The following is an 18,562-nucleotide window of genomic DNA, read 5'->3' on the forward strand; positions in this document are numbered from 1 at the left end:
AACAAGGTAAAGGAAAATTGATCCTGCTAAGCACTACATGTTAAAATAAAAGAAAATGTGATTTCTCTCTCTATATATATATATATAAATAAAAGAATAATATGTTTATATATATATATATTCTTAAATAGAAATTTACCAATTAATCGCCATGTTTTTTCCCATTTTCTTGAAGATACTGAACTCGACATTAAATCAATAACAGACTCATATCTTTAATGCACTTATGGTTTTACTTAATAAACAACCCTGTTTGTTTTTATGTTATTTATTATTATTGTCACGTTTTATTGCATACTTCTTTTTCTTTTTTGTTGTGTATTTGTTTGTTTGAAAAAAAAAAAGGTTTAACAGAAAAATAAATAAATATCCAGAACAGGTTGTTTTTCACCAGTCAGGGGAGAGAGAATGAAATAGCGCCCCCTAATGTTCGGCGTCACACCGGAAACTGATTCTGATTATTCTGGAGAAAGAAAACAAAGGTGCTAACAGGGTTAGCATCATTTTAGCAGCCCGTTGGTGTGAGGATCTAGTCCAGAAATCTGCGCAGCAACAATGAGTTCAGTTCAGCCTCTGAGAGAGTTTATCAGGCAGAGACTAACTGCTGCTGCTGAAGAAATCTTCTCAGAGGTGGAAAAAACCATCATCCAGTACCAGGAGGAGATCGACCGTCAGAGACTGCTGGACATCAGCTGGAGACCCCGGATCAGCTCACAGAGAGCAGGTTCGGTTCTGATGGGTTCTACTAATGGCTGAGACTTGAAAGTTAATGAGGCCTGAGTTGGGAGTAAAGTGAGTTCTGAAGAGCACAGGTACTCCCCCTGCTGGCCAAACACCGGACCGCCATCTTGGGGAGATCAACCGCTCCACTATGTAGTTTTATTTAGCACTCATTGGAGTATTTATATAACCATTACTCACTAAAAACTAAACCTTTTCACAATTTTATGATGCAAACTTTATAAATACTGTTATGAGAGCTCCGTGTTTAAGTATACATCAATTAAATATTTTGAATCATAAACAGTAAAAACAATCAGATGTGATGAACACACAATCTATAATAAATGTATATATATATATATATATATATATATATATATATATATATATATATATATATAATTACATTTAATATCTATATATTTTTAAAACAATTTTAAATGCTTACATTGAATGACAGAAATATATAACAGGAAAACAAAATATAAAATAATGATCAACACTATTATATACATCCATCCATTTTCTATCACCATCTCTTTCTACAGGCGAGAGGCGGGGTACACCCAGGACAGGTCACCAGTCCATCGCAGGGCAACACAAACAACCATTCACACCTAAGGAGAATTTAGAGAAGCCAATTAACCTAACAGCCATGTTTTTGGACTATGGGAGGAAACTGGAGTACCCGGAGAGAACCCATGCATGCTCAGGGAGAACATGCAAACTCCATGCAGAACAAGCCGGGCCGGTAATCGAACCCATTATCTTCTTGCTTCAAGGCGGCAGTACTACCAATTATATACATCTATAGGATAAAAATAGGGTTCAGAACATTCTGGATCATCTTCAAAGTTTCCATTCTCATCCATTGGTTCTACTATGTCTTCCTGTCCAGATGTCCCACAGCTTTATGTCTCTACTGGGACCATCCTGACTGACCAGCAGCCCTGTAACCCAGTGGAACCAGAATCTAAGAGGTCAAAGGTGGAGCTGGATGAAACAGAGGCTTTGGGAATCAAGGAAGAACAGGAGGAACCAGAACCTCTTCAACTGAAGGAAGAAAGCAGCGAACTGGGCTTCAATCAGGACGAAGCTCAGCCGAATCCTGTTAATGAGGAAATGGGCCACAATCAACTAGAACCAAACAAGGAGCGGCTCCTCTTCCAGAACTCTGCTGAAGGTGAGAATATCTGAAGCTCCTTTAACAGAAAGCCTTAATGTGCCTCAGCTGACCTGATTTTTTTATTTAATTACAACTGATTCTAACTTAGTCCTCTGGAAAAAAAAAAAAAAAAACTCAACAACATCTCAACATCATTCCATTGCCATGCATCTGTAATTTACTACATTTTTCATTCCCGTTTTTGAACACGTGTACAAACCTTGACATCAATAAATATGTTGATGATAGCGTAGGTCTGTTTGTATGCAATGGATCCATTTGGCACATTGTGCCAAATATGTGTCCAATAGTGTCAAATTCTGTTATCGGCATTTTACGATTTATTAAACAATAGAAAAACAAATTTTTTTGAAAAGATTCTTGAAAAATCAAATTTTTAATAATAATAATAATGGAACTGTATTGATCTCACATTGAAGAAATTTACCTCTGCATCTAACCCATTCCCTTGTGCTGACATAGGGGGGCGCCCGGGGAGCAATCTGGGGTTAAGGGTCTTGCTCAGAGACCCAGAGTGGCACTCTGTGGGAGAGGATTTCAAACTCATAACCTCAGGGTCCAAAGCTCAATGCCCTAACCACTAGGGCACCACTCCCAATGCTGCGGATAAAAGCAAATGCATAACCCCCTACAGAGTGATTTGATATCTATAATTAAGGTTGCTAGCTCACAAAACGTATAACATCCAACATCATAACCAGAAACTTCTGTAGATATAGTTTCTATTTCTGACCTTCTTATAGAAAACGATTAGATGGATTACACTGCCATGAGAAGCTAGTTTATGAAAGATACAAGCAGATGTTATATTTTTGCATGAGGACCTTGGTGGTCTGTTCCTATGCTGCAGAAGAGGGCACTCGAGACATGGAATGTCACCTCTCTGGTGGGGAAGGGTCCTGAGCTGGTGTGAGAAGTTCTGGCTAGAAAAAGTCGTGTTCACCTTGATACGTGGCTCTGGCTCTGGAACCAGTAACCTTGCGAAGGGTTGGAAACTCTTCCACTCTGGCATTACCTCTGGTGAGGGATTTTTGTAACAGTTAAAAAGCAGTACTGGAGGTTAGCTTTGAGTGGTTTACAACCTTCATTGTTGAGATTAACCTAATCTCTGATTTTAATAAAAAGGGCCCACAATTCCAAAACAGGTTAAAATTATTGGCAAAACATAAATCCAGAGTTCCAAAGATTAATTGCAGCCATGTATGTAAGCCGAGGATTCTGCTAAAACGCCCACAGCCACACCCTCAAGTGGAAGTGGGCCCAGAAATGAAAGCACTCATTTCCAAAAATCAGCTTTGTCTTTTTTTTCTGACAGTAACAGACAAAATCCTAACAGGGTCTAGTGGAAAGTTAAATATGTGGTCAAATAGAAGCAAATGGTACAGACAATGTGAAGAGAGGAAAATGAAAGCAAGGAGAGACGAGAGGGAAAAAAAGAATAAATGATCAAATTCAACTAATCATCAGCATGGTCTATTGAAAACTACCTCAGTCATCAAGTTCAAAGCACATAAAAGCAGGCTCAGGGATTCATTTTTTAGCCAACAAATAAAACATGCAGCATAAAGTTCAAGCAAACCCCTTCTAGAACAAACATTAGCGTTTTACTCTATTTCTATTGCAATATCTACCCAGGCACAGTTAAAGTAGGAAAGAAAAAGGAATAAAACATTTTACTTTTTGGCATTCTTTGGAAAGCAGTCTGCAGCAGCTCTCAATACGTCTTTCGAATGGCACCAGCCTCAATGTTGCCTTGAGGTTAGAAGAAAACTACATTTTAAAACCAATAAATACCCATGTAGTTCTAAAAGCATTATTTTGCCACACATTTGCCAAACACTGGTGTGATGCCAGGGCTGGAAGACACTCTATAAGTTATATCTATAGATTGTTTGGGAGTGTTCTGGATCAACACTGGATTTATTGTCAGCTGTAAGCTACACCTGCCTGACAAATGAAAAATGAATTGATTGGACCTTTACCTTGGAACTGAGCCAAAAGGTCTGAGTTTCAATGTCTGGGCACAACGTCATGCTTTTGGTTATATAATGTTTGTCTAAAGTGGGGTTTAGTTAGTTGGAAAAATAATATTTTTTTTTTCTGTTTTTCTTTTAGACCTCCCAAAGCAATATATCTGTAAGGAGGAGGAGGTCCAGGCTGATCCACAGCTCTGTAACCAGAAGGGGACCTGGTGCTTGAAGCAGGAAGAAATAGAACCTGTGCAGATCACAGAAAAATGCACTGAACTTTGCATCAGTCAGGACAAAGAGCAGCTGGTGCTAAAAGGGGAGACATATGGATTTAAGATGAGCCCATTTTCTGAAACTGAACCGAACACAGACCTCAAGCAGGAGACTGATAATTTTATGATGAGTCCTGTTTCTCATGATGAAGACCAAAGAGAACCAGACCCAAACATGGACCAGGAACTTGCTATCACTAAGCACCATATTCAGAAGGACAAGACTGTCAGTGACTCGGTATCAAGCACAAATAAAGCGTTAGAGAAAAGCAAGAGTGGAATAACAAATCTAACTGAGGTCAAAAGAATTGACAAAGATAATAATCTGTTATGTTGTAAAATATGTGGGAAAACATTCACTCAGAGGTATTTGATTGTGCACATGAGAACACAAACAGGTGAGAAACCTTTTAAGTGTTCTACTTGTGGAAAAAGGTTCATTCAACAAAGTCATCTGATAAAACATTTTAGAATTCACAGCGGCGAGAAACCTTATGCATTTAACACCTGTGGTAAAAGTTTTAGCATAAGCTGTGCTTTAATTAGCCATATGAGAAGTCACACAGGCGAGAAGCCTTTCTCATGTCAGATCTGTGGACAGAGTTTTTCTTACAGAACAAGTCTTAAAGTTCACTTAAGAAAACACACAGGAGAGAAACCGTTTGTGTGTCAGATGTGTAGAAAGAGTTTTGTTAAGAAAGGTACCCTGCTAGAACACATACGAACGCACACAGGGGAAAAGCCTTACTCCTGTCAGATATGTGGGAAAAGCTGCAGTTTAAAAGGAAATTTGAAGCTTCATATGAGGATTCACACAGGTGAAAAACCTTTTTCATGTGTGACCTGCGAAAAAAGCTTTGCAGTAAAAAGTCAATTAACTCGTCATATGAGAATTCACACAGGCGAGAAACCTTTTTCATGTGTGACCTGTGGAAAAAGCTTTGCAGTGAAAAGCCAATTAACTCGTCACGTGAAAATTCACACAGGTGAGAAACCTTTTTCATGTCAGACTTGTGGTAAGGGTTTTACTAAAAACCTGTATTTAATTTCCCACATGAGAAGTCACACTGGTGAGAAACCTTTTTCATGTCAGGCGTGTGGGAAGGGTTTTACCAAGAATCTTTATTTAATTACCCACATGAAAATTCATACAGGTGAGACAAGTTAACAGTTTTACTTTCTCATTGATCGCATTACTTGAGAACCTAGTCCTTTTCAGCAACTTTCAAAAGTCAAGCACAAAGCTCAAACCAAGAATCTTTATAGTAGATTGAACGACAAACTCCTAACCCCTTGCTCACACTGGCTCCGGTGCAGTTACCGAGCCGACGGAGACCGCAACTCCCGCACACCCCCTCTCACACCGCCCTTTTGACTACGGTGCGGTGCGGCTCCGGCAACAGGTCCGGAGATTTACAGAAGTTCACTTGAGTTCACGTAACTTCACGCGATAACACGGCCCAAATAAAGGATTTTTGCGAGAGCTTGTTGCGGAGGGCTCCGGCACGCCGCAAGGATAGCTTTCTTGCGGAATTTTCTGCAGCGCCGGAGTGTCTCGGTAACCGCAGCCGGACAGCTCAGCAGCCGGTGAGAGAGGTTTACGTCCTTTTAATGACTTGGAATCACTGCGGCGCCGCACCCACCGCACCGCAACGGTAAGACCGGAGTCGGTGTGAGCCTGGGGTTAAGCCAACACCACTACCCTGCTAAATATTTTCTGGATTTGAATTCTACTCAATACTAATATTACAACCAAATCCAATGGCTTGGTCAGTGTCTGACTAATATATTGGTTAATATATAACTAAAATTGTTCTAACCAACTAGACTGGTTGTTTTTCCAACAGATCTATTCTTAGTGTCTCTAAACTCTTTGCAAACTCTATCCAAATATTCAACTGACTGCAGCTGTCCTAAAAACACCCACATCTTCACTGAATAGTGAAGCTGTTTAAAAGCATGTCAAACTTTGCAAGACTGTAGTGAGGCTTCAGTCATCACCTATTTTGGCTACTCCCTTACATGAACAAGTCTTGATATGCACTTCACGGAAATGCTTCCCCACTACTCGACACACGCCTCGAAGCCTCGGCTCATCTCATAACATCACTACTTTCAGGACACACCTACTATTAAGGACTCTTTTGACTTCTTGGGTGCTCCATGTAAAACTCATATTTACCAACTCAGGTCTCTTTGACCTGTGGACTGCCTGGAGGCCACATAGCAGAGACCTACTTATTGTTCAAACTGTTGTCAAGGTACAATTTTTTTTTAAGTATAGCATGTTTGCAACCAAAGAGATAGCTTGGACCATTCCATCCACTTCTTTCTCTTTGAGTTTTACAGGAAAAAGTAAAAAAGAAAATGAAAAACTATGGCAGTTGTAGGTCTGTTATAACTGGACTGGACAGCAGCAGAAAGATATCTCTTAGGTTGAGGCTATGTAATAAGTTTATGATTAGTATTGTGAGTTTCTTGTGCTTTTATATCCAACATAATTCATAGCATGTTGTTAGCCAACAAAATAAAGTTTGAGACATGTCAGCATGGAGCACACCTGCTTACAGATAGCACTGACAGATGTGCAGTGACAGATCTCCAGAACCACCATCCGATCCTCCCTCATTCCTGTCCTGACTCTCCTGGACATTTCCTGTAATGTGTGATGTGCCAATGCTATAAATGGCAAATGGCCTGTACTTATATAGCGCTTTTTTAAGTCAGGAGACTTGACCAAAGCGCTTTACACTACATTCAGTCATTCACCCATTCACACACTGATAGGGGCTTTAGCGGGTCTATATATATATATATATATAGTTCCAGTCTGTTACTGGCACACTAACACACATTGAGGTCGTTAGTCTCGTTTTTAAATGTGAAAGGGGTAAGAGAAGAGGTACATAAAATGTCAGCAACTTTGCAATAAATACAGGATATAATAAACTTACAGAGAATTTAAAGCAGTACATATTAACTAGAATACTTAAGGAGAAACAGCAAATCAGCATTGAACAAAATCGGATAAGTTACCTTCCAGCAATCGGGAGAACTTCTAGGAGGTTTTAAATGTCAGCAAATAATGGCGATAAAGACAGCTAGAGACATGAAGGAAGACCTGCCGCTTACCTCTGATTGGTTTGTATTTCATGGTGCCTTCTGCGGTTGGCTAGATTCCGGCACAAAGGACTGATGGATTGGTCTGGAATTCGTTATCACAGTCAGTGAAAAAGTTATGCTTCTCGATCTATGGCAAGCCATTAAGAGTATGGAATGTATATAGAAAGAGGAAATATGCGTGCAAAATATAATGTGTGGCGTGGTGCGTGAAAATTGGTCATGAGTGCCACACTGAACCTTCACAGCCCTGACATTTTCTGAGGTTTCTCTAGCTTAGCTAATAGTTTGTAATTGAAATATGTTTAACTTGAAGTTGAATAATGTCTAATAAATTTGTATATTTTTAAGTTGCTGTGACTTTATCCCAATGTTTGCTGAGTTATTTGTGTGACCTGATGTGAGCTTCAATTACACTTTCATCTAGAGCTAATAGAGCATAATTACAGAACACAACAGTCTGAATGTTATTTTATTGAATAGCAAAAATGCATAAAGATGCACAAAACGACAGAGATGATGGGCTTGAAAAGAACAAAATCATGACAAGATTCCATATCATAGATAAATGTCATCTGCATCATATATTTCACCCTCATAGTGTGCTCAAATGAATGAGATTAATTTAAAGTTATTTCTGCCTCAACTTGAAAATCTGTAAATTCTATTTAAAGTATTGTTTGGAATTATTTTTGTTGTCCAGACTTCAAAGATCAGGTTTCTTTCAAAGTATTTTTTTTATTCATTAAATGGTTTTAATACTTGTGTACCCCAGGAAATTAAAATTTCAAATTCTACAAGATTCTGCGTAAGCATTATAGGCAAGGTAAGTTTATTTGTTTATTTAGCAAATTTTGTTAGTAAGATAATTCAGATTGCTTTACATGAAATAAGAGAAAATAAGATGGAAACAATAATATGGTTCTGAAACTTGTGGGGCAGTGAGCCTGAGAGACCAGCGTCAAAGACCTACACCCACATTTTCAAGCCTGATTGGAGGCTTCTAGCTATATTAATTATCCTCTTTCACCCAAATTTTTAGAGTTCAAAGTCCCCTTTTCACATAGTAATGTAGGGCTATGTGTCTTCCGCATAGTTATAATGACTTAGGTTTTTTTTTTTAATTATTTGAATTATGTGTAACATGCGGATATTGAATTTCCATGGCTGTAGGTCTGGCATCTACTCAGTCTGGAGGGTTTAAACCCAGATTCCTTGAGCAGGTGTTCCAGTTCATCACTGGTGTGTATGTTCTAACAAGTCAGAACCAGACGATCTAAAGCTCTTGATGAGGAATTTGAAGAACAACCTGCAGCTGTAGACTTAAACAGCCCTAAAAAAACTAAACAAAAGCCCAAGACTTTTTTTGGTCTTGGGCTTTTGAAGATCTTGTTTGCACATAAAAAATGCATTTTTATCCGACTGAGAGATGTTTGACGAGATTTTTAGTTTATATTCAGTTTGTATTTTTTTCTTTTTTAAGTTAATAAACATAAATGTATAATATTTGGATCCAACATAGAGCTACTTCCTGTGTTTTGTTATGTGATGGGGGAGGTTAGTTTTGGTGCGTTACAGGTAAAATACAGAACTTAGTATTGGAGAGATTTAAAGTGGATCCAAAATGAAAATTTCATGATATCTGCATTAAAGCTCTGATTACAAATTAACAGATTCTTCCCCCCTGAAAGAAAATGCCATTCTAGTAGACTCCCTAGAAAACATGGAGAAGCAGCATTTAGTTCCTATGCTCCAATTATCTGGAACAAACTTCCAGAAAACTGTAAAAGTTCGGAAAGCCTGAGTTCCTTTAAATCAAGACTAAAAACACATTTGTTTAGGATTGCCTTCGACTGTTCTAGTTAAACAGTTCAACTGAAATATCATTAGTTCAAATTTTTTTATTTTCTTCAGTCCAACTGTTTTTAATATTCTTTTTTTCTGCATATTTATTTTTATTTATTTTCCTACTTGCTTTGATTCTGTTTTATTTTCTTATATTTTAATCATGTAAGGCACTTTGCATTGTCTTTGTACTGAATTGTGCTATACAAATAAATTTGCCTTGCCTTGCCTTTACAAAAAAAACAAAAAAAAAACAGAGGAGGCTGACTACAGGTTTAATTGGTCTAAAAAGGTATTGTGTAAAAAGTTATAACACTGTACTTTGCCATTAATAGAATTGATACATTTTTTCTGTTTTCAGTATAAGAGGTCAGGGATTTTAAAAAAACTCTTCAGGTGGAGTGTTATAGTGGTATAAATGAGGGTATACCTTGATCATAATAAGTCACATTCTGCTATTTTAGGAGTAGTTTTAGTAAATACTTTTTCTAAATCAATAAGCATCTCTGCTGTCAGTTGAGTAAAATCTGGTTTAAATTCACTGAATTAAGATCAAGCTTTTTTTAAAACTCCAGAAAAACAAATTCCTCCATTTTGAGCTTTCCTGTTTACAGTAAGCAGTTTACAGTATCCAGTTATTGAAAGCACTATTTTATAACATACATGTTTTCTGCCTTGTGAGTAACTATTTGCTTAATCTGCCCATTTGCTTTGCTGCTATATTAGGGTGACCATATTTTCATTTGGGAAAACCAGGACACCTTGGAGCGGCGGGGGGGGGGGGGGGGGGGGGGGGGGGGGGGGGGCCTGTAGTTCAGATATGTGGCGGTAGTGTTTGATTTATCTAGAGGTTTTTATCTGTTACTGTGTAAATGGGTTTAGCTGTAATTTAAGGACAGATTCTAATATATCTGCAGCGTGGGGGCTAAATCTGATAGGAGTTTAATTTTTTTATTGTTGTTTTGCACAATATGCTTAACTAAGTATTTTTGTTGTTGAATATTAGAGATTTAGCAGATATATTTTTATAAATACATTGTTTAGATTTACTTATGTATTTCTAACCCTTTTATAGTATAGAAAATCCCTTTATTGTCCCACAATGTGCAAATTTACAGCAGCAGAACGATTATTGAAAATAGTCACACAAATGAGGACCTTAGAAAAATGTATAAGAATGACATAATAGGGAAGACTTAAAATATAAACAATAAAATACTGTAAAGTGTTTTAACAATATAAAACTGGAGAACTAATAACCAATATGCAGCTATGGACATTTTTACAGTAATGGATATTTGAAAATAGCAGCAACATCAGAGATGTGCAGAATGACAGCAGCAGGTTATTTAACTGACTAAGGTTTATTTCATTACATTTGATTTGATTTGTTCCTGCTCCCGCTGGTTGGAACCTTTATTCCACTCTGGATTCTTGTGAGTGTAGTCTTTGTTCGCTTTAATTTTTTTTAAAAATAAATAAATAAACAAACAGTTTTGAAAACCTCGGTATTCATTCTTTTCCTGCTTTGTGTGTCAACGTTCACGGTTGCTAAGCAACAGAGCATACGCCGGTAAAACCCGCCGAAGGGTGGACCTGTTCGAATTTACAGACAAAACTCTTCTGGCCTCCTTATTTTCAAGGACTTCGAAGGATCCAGTCTAGGCAGACCGCGTCCTTGGAGGATGCAGCCCAGGATTTCGAACAGAGCCTCTGATTAAGAACAGGGCTGCCCGCTCTGACGCGGCTCAGGGATTACGTCACACGGAGCGTCGTGCGCAGTGAAATCAGGACATTTCCTCACTTTCTAAAAAAAACCCGGGACGCCCGGGACAGGACGTGAAATACGGATATGTCCCGGGAAATACGGACGTTTGGTCACCCTAGCTATATAACCTGCCTGCTTGTCTGACCTAATCTTTGAATATCAAATCAAACGTCATACAGTTGTTTCTCTGAGAGTCTAAACCTCCAGACCACTAGGTGGCGCTAAATACAGCCAATGGTTTCCTTCTACTACCGGAAGTGGATCGGTGCTGGGCTTCATCCTCTGTTTTGCTTTGCTGTGTGAGCTAAATATGTGGGTCCCTGAGAAACCGACTGTTGGTTATGACGAGAATATCTTTGGACTTTGAACTAACAATCGTCCAATACGAGGAGGAGGGTTATTTTTAGCTTCGCTGACCGGAAAACCCGAACTGGCCTCCAGGGCGCAGGTATGCGACCAGCAGTGATGCAAAACATATCAGGGGAGTTTGGGTTTGTCGCTGCTTGGCTTTATTATTTCGACTTTCTTGCTTAAATGAACCGACATGAAGTAGACAGGAGTCTCCTGTTTATTGTTTGACAGTGGATGCTGCTAACTAGAGGCTACAGCCAACTGTAGCCTTTAGCAAACGTTCATTCCTCATTTTTTAGATCCAGTGTTCGGCTTGGTTCTGTTAGAATAAACAACCAAGCTTTCCCAAAAAGGTTAAAAAAATCCACTGGACTTTGTTTCCAAGTTTGAAGGCATTTTGCTTCCCTTTCAGGAAGCTTTTTCAATTAAATTAACAGAAATAGTGTTGAGTTCGAGGCTCTTATACAGTAAATAACAGTGAATAAATATTTGCTTTGCTCTGTTTTCCCTCAAGAATTCAAAATCCAGAGTCGAGTTTGGACCTGAAGAAGTGATGCATATGATGGAAGGTCTGGTGGAAGAATATCCTGTGGGGATAAAGGAAGAAGAGGAAGCAGAGCATCTGAAGGTAAAGCAAGAAGTGGAAGATCCAGAACTTGTTCAAGTAAAGGAGGAAGTCTGTGAACCAGAACCTTTTAATTTGAAGAAGGAGGCAGACCCAGAAGGTGTGCATGTGAAGGAGGAAGAGGAGGAGGAGGCAGAGCCCTCACAGATTAAGGATGAAGAGGAGGATTTGGGGATCAGTTATGAGGATGAGCAACTGGAGTCGTTTAAAAAGATCCACAAAGGACTGGAACCAAGCAGGAACCGGCTTTGCTCTCAGAACCCTGCTAAAGCTGAGAAGATGAAGCAGGATGGAGGCGGTGATGAAGACTCCGGATCGAGCCAAGGTAAAGATTCCTCTCAGTGTTGTGGTGCAGCTTTGATGACACAAAAAAAGTGGAGATCCACAAAGGCCACAGATGCACCATGGACTTATTTTATGCAGGCAAAAGAAAAAATGTTCCTGGTAAACTCCTTTAGTTTTCTCAGTTAATTTTTTCCTGAGGCAAGCAAACAACAACAAAAAAGACAAACATTTCCCCCATGTTTCTCCATGTTAAATAATAGTAAATAAATAAATAAACAAGGTCCTTCTTAAGCTATTTTGTGCTGTTGTTTTAAGTGCTAAGACAATCTGTGTTTTTCCAATTTCTGTCCTATAAGTCTGACAGAAATAAAAGTCAGTCACCAGTTTTCCAACACGTAGTGAGTTTTTATCATTTTTTTTATTGCTGATATAAGAGGATGGAAACTGGCTGATAGCAGGACACAAAAACTAAGAGTTCCTGAAAAGATGAGAGTGTAGACATTCGGGTTAATCCCGTTCTAATGTAAAATGATTACTGGATTAAGGACATTTCTAGTTTACTACATGCTATCATAAATAACAGTTAAAAAAAAAAAATCTGGAAACAGTTGCTCTTTATTTCCCAAAGATTTGGGAGAAGAGGAAAGAATGGATATTTTAGCTGCCTGAAATATTCTGTTACCCCTCCATAACATGAGAAGAAATTAATTCTCCTGCAATGTTCATTCCTCTCTTCTTCAACATCAAAACCTTTGGATTTTGGGACGTTTGATCATTATTTGCCAGAGTAATGAGAGGGCAATCATATATTTTAGCCACCTGATATAATCCGTTCCCTCTTTGATGATCTTTATAAAATATATTTTCTATTTAAATGTTTATCTAACAAATTAACAAATATTCCAAAAATAGTTCAAACAATTGAGAATTGAAAATACATTTCATAAAGATCATCAAACCAACACTCATATTTATTTTAACTATTTTGGATTTCAATATATGAAAGAATAAATGTTTTAAACATAATATAGAAAAAACACAGTTTCAAAATTGAAAGGATGTGTTTATTTTTTCCCCATGTAATGGGGGTAACAGATTATATAAGGTGGCTAAAATATATGGTATAATAACCTGACTTGAATCAAAGAGAAAATCTATGGAAAGAAGATAAGAGTTCTTAGAAGAGGCCCACGAAACCTTTAAAATTTGAAAAATGTTTGTGTGGTCGGCACTACACACTGTGGGTCTAGATATGGCCGTGGCGGAGAGGAAGTGGGGGCGAGTTTGTCCGACAACGGAGGGACATGAGGGCCAAAAAGAGCAGAGATCCAGGTGGAAAGAAGGGTCCCAGCGTTCTCGCGCACCTCGCTCTTCTAGCTGGTCCATCTTCACAACTCGTTTTCCGCAATTGCGGTCATAAAATCAAAACAAGCCGGCCTCCTGTCTGCGGCACCGTCTGCAGTCAGTTACAATTTGGGAGAGGAGCAGTGGAGTGTCTTTGGAGGGGGCGGGGACGTCGACACTATGGAGCCGAGGTATTGCATTGCACTCAGTGCGCTGATTTTGTGCAGCATTTTCTGATACAAGGCCTTTCAAAATCTATAATGCAGGGGTATTATTATTTTTTAGTGAATGAGGTTTTAATAAGCCTAGGTGGAGTACAACTTTTCTACTTCTGTTATTTGCTGTTGTTTCTCAAATAAAATCCATAACGATTTTACAGCTTTCATTGATTTATTTCAAATTTGAAACATTGTCTAGCCAGTAAGGTAAAGAAAAATAAATTAACCAATTAATCGAATCTTATCATGGTGCATTCTTGAGTATCGAAAATAATCGAATCGTTGGGTCCGGAAATCGATAGTGAATCGGATCACCATGATGGGTGTGATTTACACCCCTAGTACACTGTGCGATTTTTGGGGCGATTTTCCAGTCGTGTGAGAATTTTTCGATCGGCCCGACTTTCAGCCTGATCGTGAGTCATGTAGTGTAATAGGGGTTACGAGCGGTGATCAGCCTCTCACGACCACCTCCTGATCAGGAATTGTGAGGTCAGGAGAATATAAAACATGTTTGATTTTCTCCCGACCGTTGTGGGCAAATCACGCAGTGTGCATGCGCAAACAAGGATTCTTCTTCTGCTTCCTCTCAAGGCTCACGGTCAAACAAACACAGAATCATGGCGGCTGTGCGTGTGAGATGGAGTCAGTCGACAGAGGAGCGGCTCGTGGAACTGTGGAAAGCTCACCCCAGCCTCTTTGATGTTGCCTCCAAAAGCTACCATGACAGAAGAAAAAGGGAGAAAAGTTGGGAGGCGATCGCAGTCCAATTACAGCTACCAGGTAAGTTTTTGTTTTGACTAGCAGCTTGGTTCAGAAGGCTTTGTTGTGGTTGGTAGTGCGGACGAAATACTGCTTCGCGGCCACGCAATAAGTATACGTGCGCACGAAATACTGCTTCGTGGCCACGCAATAAGTATAACGTGCGCACGAAATACTGCTTCGTGGCCACGCAATAAGTATAACGTGCGCACGAAATACTGCTTCGTGGCCACGCAATAAGTATAACGTGCGCACGAAATACTGCTTCTTGGCCACGCAATAAGTATAACGTGCGCACGAAATACTACTTCGTGGCCACGCAATAAGTATAACGTGCGCACGAAATACTGCTTCGTGGCCACGCAATAAGTATAACGTGCGCACGAAATACTGCTTCGTGGCCACGCAATAAGTGTAACGTGTGCACGAAATACTACTTCGTGGCCACGCAATAAGTATAACGTGCGCACGAAATACTGCTTCGTGGCCACGCAATAAGTATAACGTGCGCACGAAATACTACTTCGTGGCCACGCAATAAGTATAACGTGCGCACGAAATACTGCTTCGTGGCCACGCAATAAGTGTAACGTGTGCACGAAATACTACTTCGTGGCCACGCAATAAGTATAACGTGCGCACGAAATACTGCTTCGTGGCCACGCAATAAGTATAACGTGCGCACGAAATACTACTTCGTGGCCACGCAATAAGTATAACGTGCGCACGAAATACTACTTCGTGTCCACGCAATAAGTATAACGTGCGCACGAAATACTACTTCGTGGCCACCCAATAAGTATAACGTGCGCACGAAATACTACTTCGTGGCCACGCAATAAGTTTAATGTGCGCACAAAATACTTAATAATAATAATATCATTCCTGGACAACTGGGTAAGCAAATCTAGCGTGCCTTAGACCTTAGAGAAGGCGTGCTCAATTTGCTTACCCAGTTGTCCATGAATGATATTAATATTATTAATAAGAATTTAATAAGAAGCACGTTAAACTTATTGCTTGGCCACGAAGTAGTGCGTTATCCTTATGTGCGCACAATTAAAAAATTTTTTTGACCGTGTCATCAGAGGGGCTCCGTATGTTTCTTCTGCAGCGAATGAGGTTAAAACCCGCGTAGCTTCACTACGGACGCAATATGGCAAGCTGCTGAAACCAAAGCCCAGCGGAAGTGGCCATAAACCACTGACTCCCAAGCAGAAGTGGATACTGAGACACTTGGATTTTTTAAAGGGTCATGTCATCCACCGACATACAGAATCTACACTGAGAGTAAGTCTATATAACCTAGGGCTGGGCGATAATTCAATAACGATATATATCGATCGATAGACGTGTGGCGCATAAGAAAAAAAGAGAGTCGATAAAAGTTCGATTAAAAAAAACGCAGTTTTCCTTCCTTCTCATTGTAGCCTAGCATGTAGGTTTATGCTAGTCACTACTTCCTCCCAACCAATCACAATTGCGGACCCAGGCACGCCTTCACCAAGCGCCGCCCTCTCAAACCACAACATAGAGCACATGAAGAAGTCGCAGCAAGGAGAGGCGGAGGAAATTGTTCCATGTTATATTTATTTTGGTCACTTTTCTGGTCACTTTAGTTTATTATTTGTCAGTATTTAATAACATAACTCAGGTCTCCTAAGTTATTTTTCTTTAAAACAATTCTGTTATGGTTAAAAAAGTTGGTTAAATAAAGATTTAATTGGAAGTCTGTGTTTGTGTTCTTTATTAAAATTAAATCATTTAGCAATATCATAAAAAGTCCAGGCCGAGCTGCACATAAAATATGATTTCAAATCTTTTCAATAATTATCGATATCGATCAATATGCATTTTTTTTTATCGATAAGCTTTTTTTCTATATCGCCCAATAGACTTTTTTTCTATTGCGCCGCACGTCTATCGATCGATATATATCGTTATTGAATCGTCGCCCAGCCCTATGTGAAATTGTCTGAAGTAGTTATTCCATTGTAATCACTTCACTTCTGACTGATTTCTTGGCTGTTTTTCACAGCCCGCCGTTGAGTTAGACGACACATTTGAGGGCGAGGAGGATTCATCAGTGTTGGAAACTGAAGCTGAAGTGGAGGAAGAGGAAAGCAGTTCGCCTTCGACGTGTCAGCTTGTCCGGAAACAAGTAGCCACGAAAAAAAAGCCAGAATCTGCTCAAAGTCTTGAAATGGCCAAACTGTCACTGCTCCAGCAGATACAGCGAACTCTCGCGTCCAATGAAGACTCCAATGAGCTGTTTGGACAGCAAGTAGCCTCTGAGTTGAGAAACATTAGAGATGGAGCAGTGCAATTACGGCTGAAGCGAAACATCATGAACATGATATATGATGCACTGGAGGCAGACCGTACTGGTCCAAGCCAGTATGCAACTCAGCTCTCCAGTCCATCGCTGTATCCCTGCCAAAACTACCCGCTCCCATCTAGCCAGCCTATGTCGTTCACTAGCATGATGCATCATGACTAGCTGTGTAAACAAACTTCTGCATTTTAAATCTGTGTGACCAAACTACCTCTCTTTTCCATATTTCCCATTTTTTTGTTGTGCGTGCTTTTTTGGATTTGTTTTTTTAAGCTGTATATGGCAATACAGCAGCGGTTTTTCATAAAAATGTAGATATTTTTTTTATTTGTGTTCCGCCATCTTGTTGTTTTTTGCAGTGTTTGCACCTATTTTCATTATAAAAATTTTTAGTAAAGGATTAAATCTTTTATTTCCCACTAAGGCACATTTATGGTTTTTATTATGGTTTAAGATAAAATAACATGTTTAATTAGGCTTGTTTGTTTAAATCTATGGGCTGCTTAAATGGGTTTGGTTTTTAAGTACAGATTCAACTACATCTGCAGTGTGCGGACTATAAATCGGATCTTATTTTTTATTCCTATTTTGCACAGTTTGCTTAATCTTTTTTGTTGAATGTAACAGTTTTCAGATGTTTATACATTGTTTAGATTTACTGATATTTGTCTACCCCTTTTATGTAATTGAAAATCCTGTTATTGTCCCTCAAAGGGATAATTCTGCTGTCATAAGCAGAGAAAGTTTTATAGTAATGGGTATTTAAAAAATAGCAAAATAAAAGATGTGCAAAATGACAGCCTGTTCATTTAACTAAGGTTTCTATCATTACATTTGTTTGTATTTCTTTATGCTCCAAGTGGTTGTGAACATTGTTCTGCTCTGGATTATTATGGGTGGAGACTTTGTTCATCTTATCCAATAAAAAAAAAAAATGTTCTAACACAGCCGATGATTAGAAAACTTAATAACGAAAGAGCGGGACACACATCATTCTCATTTGTATGGCTTTAATGACATCAGAAGGTTGTAAACATCAGTACAGAAATGTTCAGCTTTCCAAAATAACACCCTCAGCTATGAATAGGTAGATGATATGACTCAAAAACTTAAAAGGTTTGACTTTGGTCTATGAGCTACACCAGATTTTCTTGCCATTGCACGCTTCCTGCTGGTGAGACGAAGTACTGGCAAAGAACCTCCCTTTGTCTCTTTGCCTCCATCGATGGGTTACGTGCTTGGCCTGCTGAAATGGACTGAGGTGCCCCCTCACTTCTCCATGCTCCTTGTACCAGCTGGTAGTTTGCATCCTCTGAATCTACATAGCCAGGTGGTATGTAGGCCTCAGACTTCTGCTGTCGGAGGAAGTTGTGAAGACAATGCTGACTTCCTTGTCTAGATCCAGGCAAATAGATGTTCTCAAAATCCTGAACCAATTCCCAAGAATTCCATAAGTATCCTCCACAACACGGCGCACTCTGGAAAGACGATAGTTGAAGATGCGCTGATCGACGTTTAGGTTCCGAAAGGGATATGGTTTCTCTAACCTCTTACACCCTAAGGGGGTATAAATAAATTTCTGTCTGACAAAAACACACAAAAGTAAATCACTTATAGCCTCACAGCTATTAGATTTAAGAAGAAACTTTTGGTACGTCTGTAAAGGTAAGATGTCATAGAATGGTTTTCTGGTGTCAGCACCATTGTAGCTTTGACCCTGCCTGAAATATTAGGGACAAAATACAAAATATTTTGCAT

The 18,562-nt window shown here is 39.1% G+C and overlaps 2 protein-coding genes across 3 annotated transcripts; both read left to right on the forward strand.

The window, feature by feature from the left end:
• The first annotated feature begins 428 nt into the window (after positions 1-428).
• LOC119791254 (oocyte zinc finger protein XlCOF22-like) lies at positions 429-5,434 on the forward strand. The gene is made up of 3 exons (XM_038297258.1): positions 429-724; positions 1,622-1,906; positions 4,025-5,434. Exons 1-3 carry the CDS (start codon positions 556-558, stop codon positions 5,317-5,319), a joined length of 1,749 nt encoding a protein of 582 aa, XP_038153186.1. The 5' UTR covers positions 429-555; the 3' UTR covers positions 5,320-5,434.
• Positions 5,435-11,127: 5,693 nt separating this feature from the next.
• LOC119791263 lies at positions 11,128-17,601 on the forward strand. 2 transcript variants are annotated; one of them, XM_038297279.1, is made up of 6 exons: positions 11,128-11,332; positions 11,750-11,863; positions 11,942-12,185; positions 14,302-14,490; positions 15,584-15,759; positions 16,508-17,601. In XM_038297279.1, the coding sequence occupies exons 2-6, from the start codon at positions 11,789-11,791 to the stop codon at positions 16,967-16,969; spliced, it is 1,146 nt and encodes a 381-aa protein (XP_038153207.1). In that variant the 5' UTR covers positions 11,128-11,332; positions 11,750-11,788; the 3' UTR covers positions 16,970-17,601. The 2 variants fall into 2 exon arrangements, with proteins under 2 accessions (XP_038153207.1, XP_038153205.1); XM_038297277.1 differs by having other exon boundaries at positions 11,750-12,185.
• Positions 17,602-18,562: the final 961 nt, after the last annotated feature.

This window comes from Cyprinodon tularosa, unplaced genomic scaffold (genome assembly GCF_016077235.1).
Source record: "Cyprinodon tularosa strain WSP-4 unplaced genomic scaffold, ASM1607723v1 ctg385, whole genome shotgun sequence".
NCBI classification, from domain to species: Eukaryota; Metazoa; Chordata; class Actinopteri; order Cyprinodontiformes; family Cyprinodontidae; genus Cyprinodon; species Cyprinodon tularosa.

Bases quoted from the DNA above. Each gene is read 5' to 3' on its own strand.
- LOC119791254 (XM_038297258.1), top strand. From the start codon at position 556: ATGAGTTCAGTTCAGCCTCTGAGAGAGTTTATCAGGCAGAGACTAACT. The intron at 725-1,621 runs GTTCGGTTCTGA...CTTCCTGTCCAG, and splicing joins GATCAGCTCACAGAGAGCAG to ATGTCCCACAGCTTTATGTC. The intron at 1,907-4,024 runs GTGAGAATATCT...TTTTTCTTTTAG, and splicing joins CTTCCAGAACTCTGCTGAAG to ACCTCCCAAAGCAATATATC.
- LOC119791263 (XM_038297277.1), top strand. From the start codon at position 11,789: ATGCATATGATGGAAGGTCTGGTGGAAGAATATCCTGTGGGGATAAAG. The intron at 12,186-14,301 runs GTAAAGATTCCT...CTTCCTCTCAAG, and splicing joins AGACTCCGGATCGAGCCAAG to GCTCACGGTCAAACAAACAC. The intron at 14,491-15,583 runs GTAAGTTTTTGT...TTTCTTCTGCAG, and splicing joins AGTCCAATTACAGCTACCAG to CGAATGAGGTTAAAACCCGC.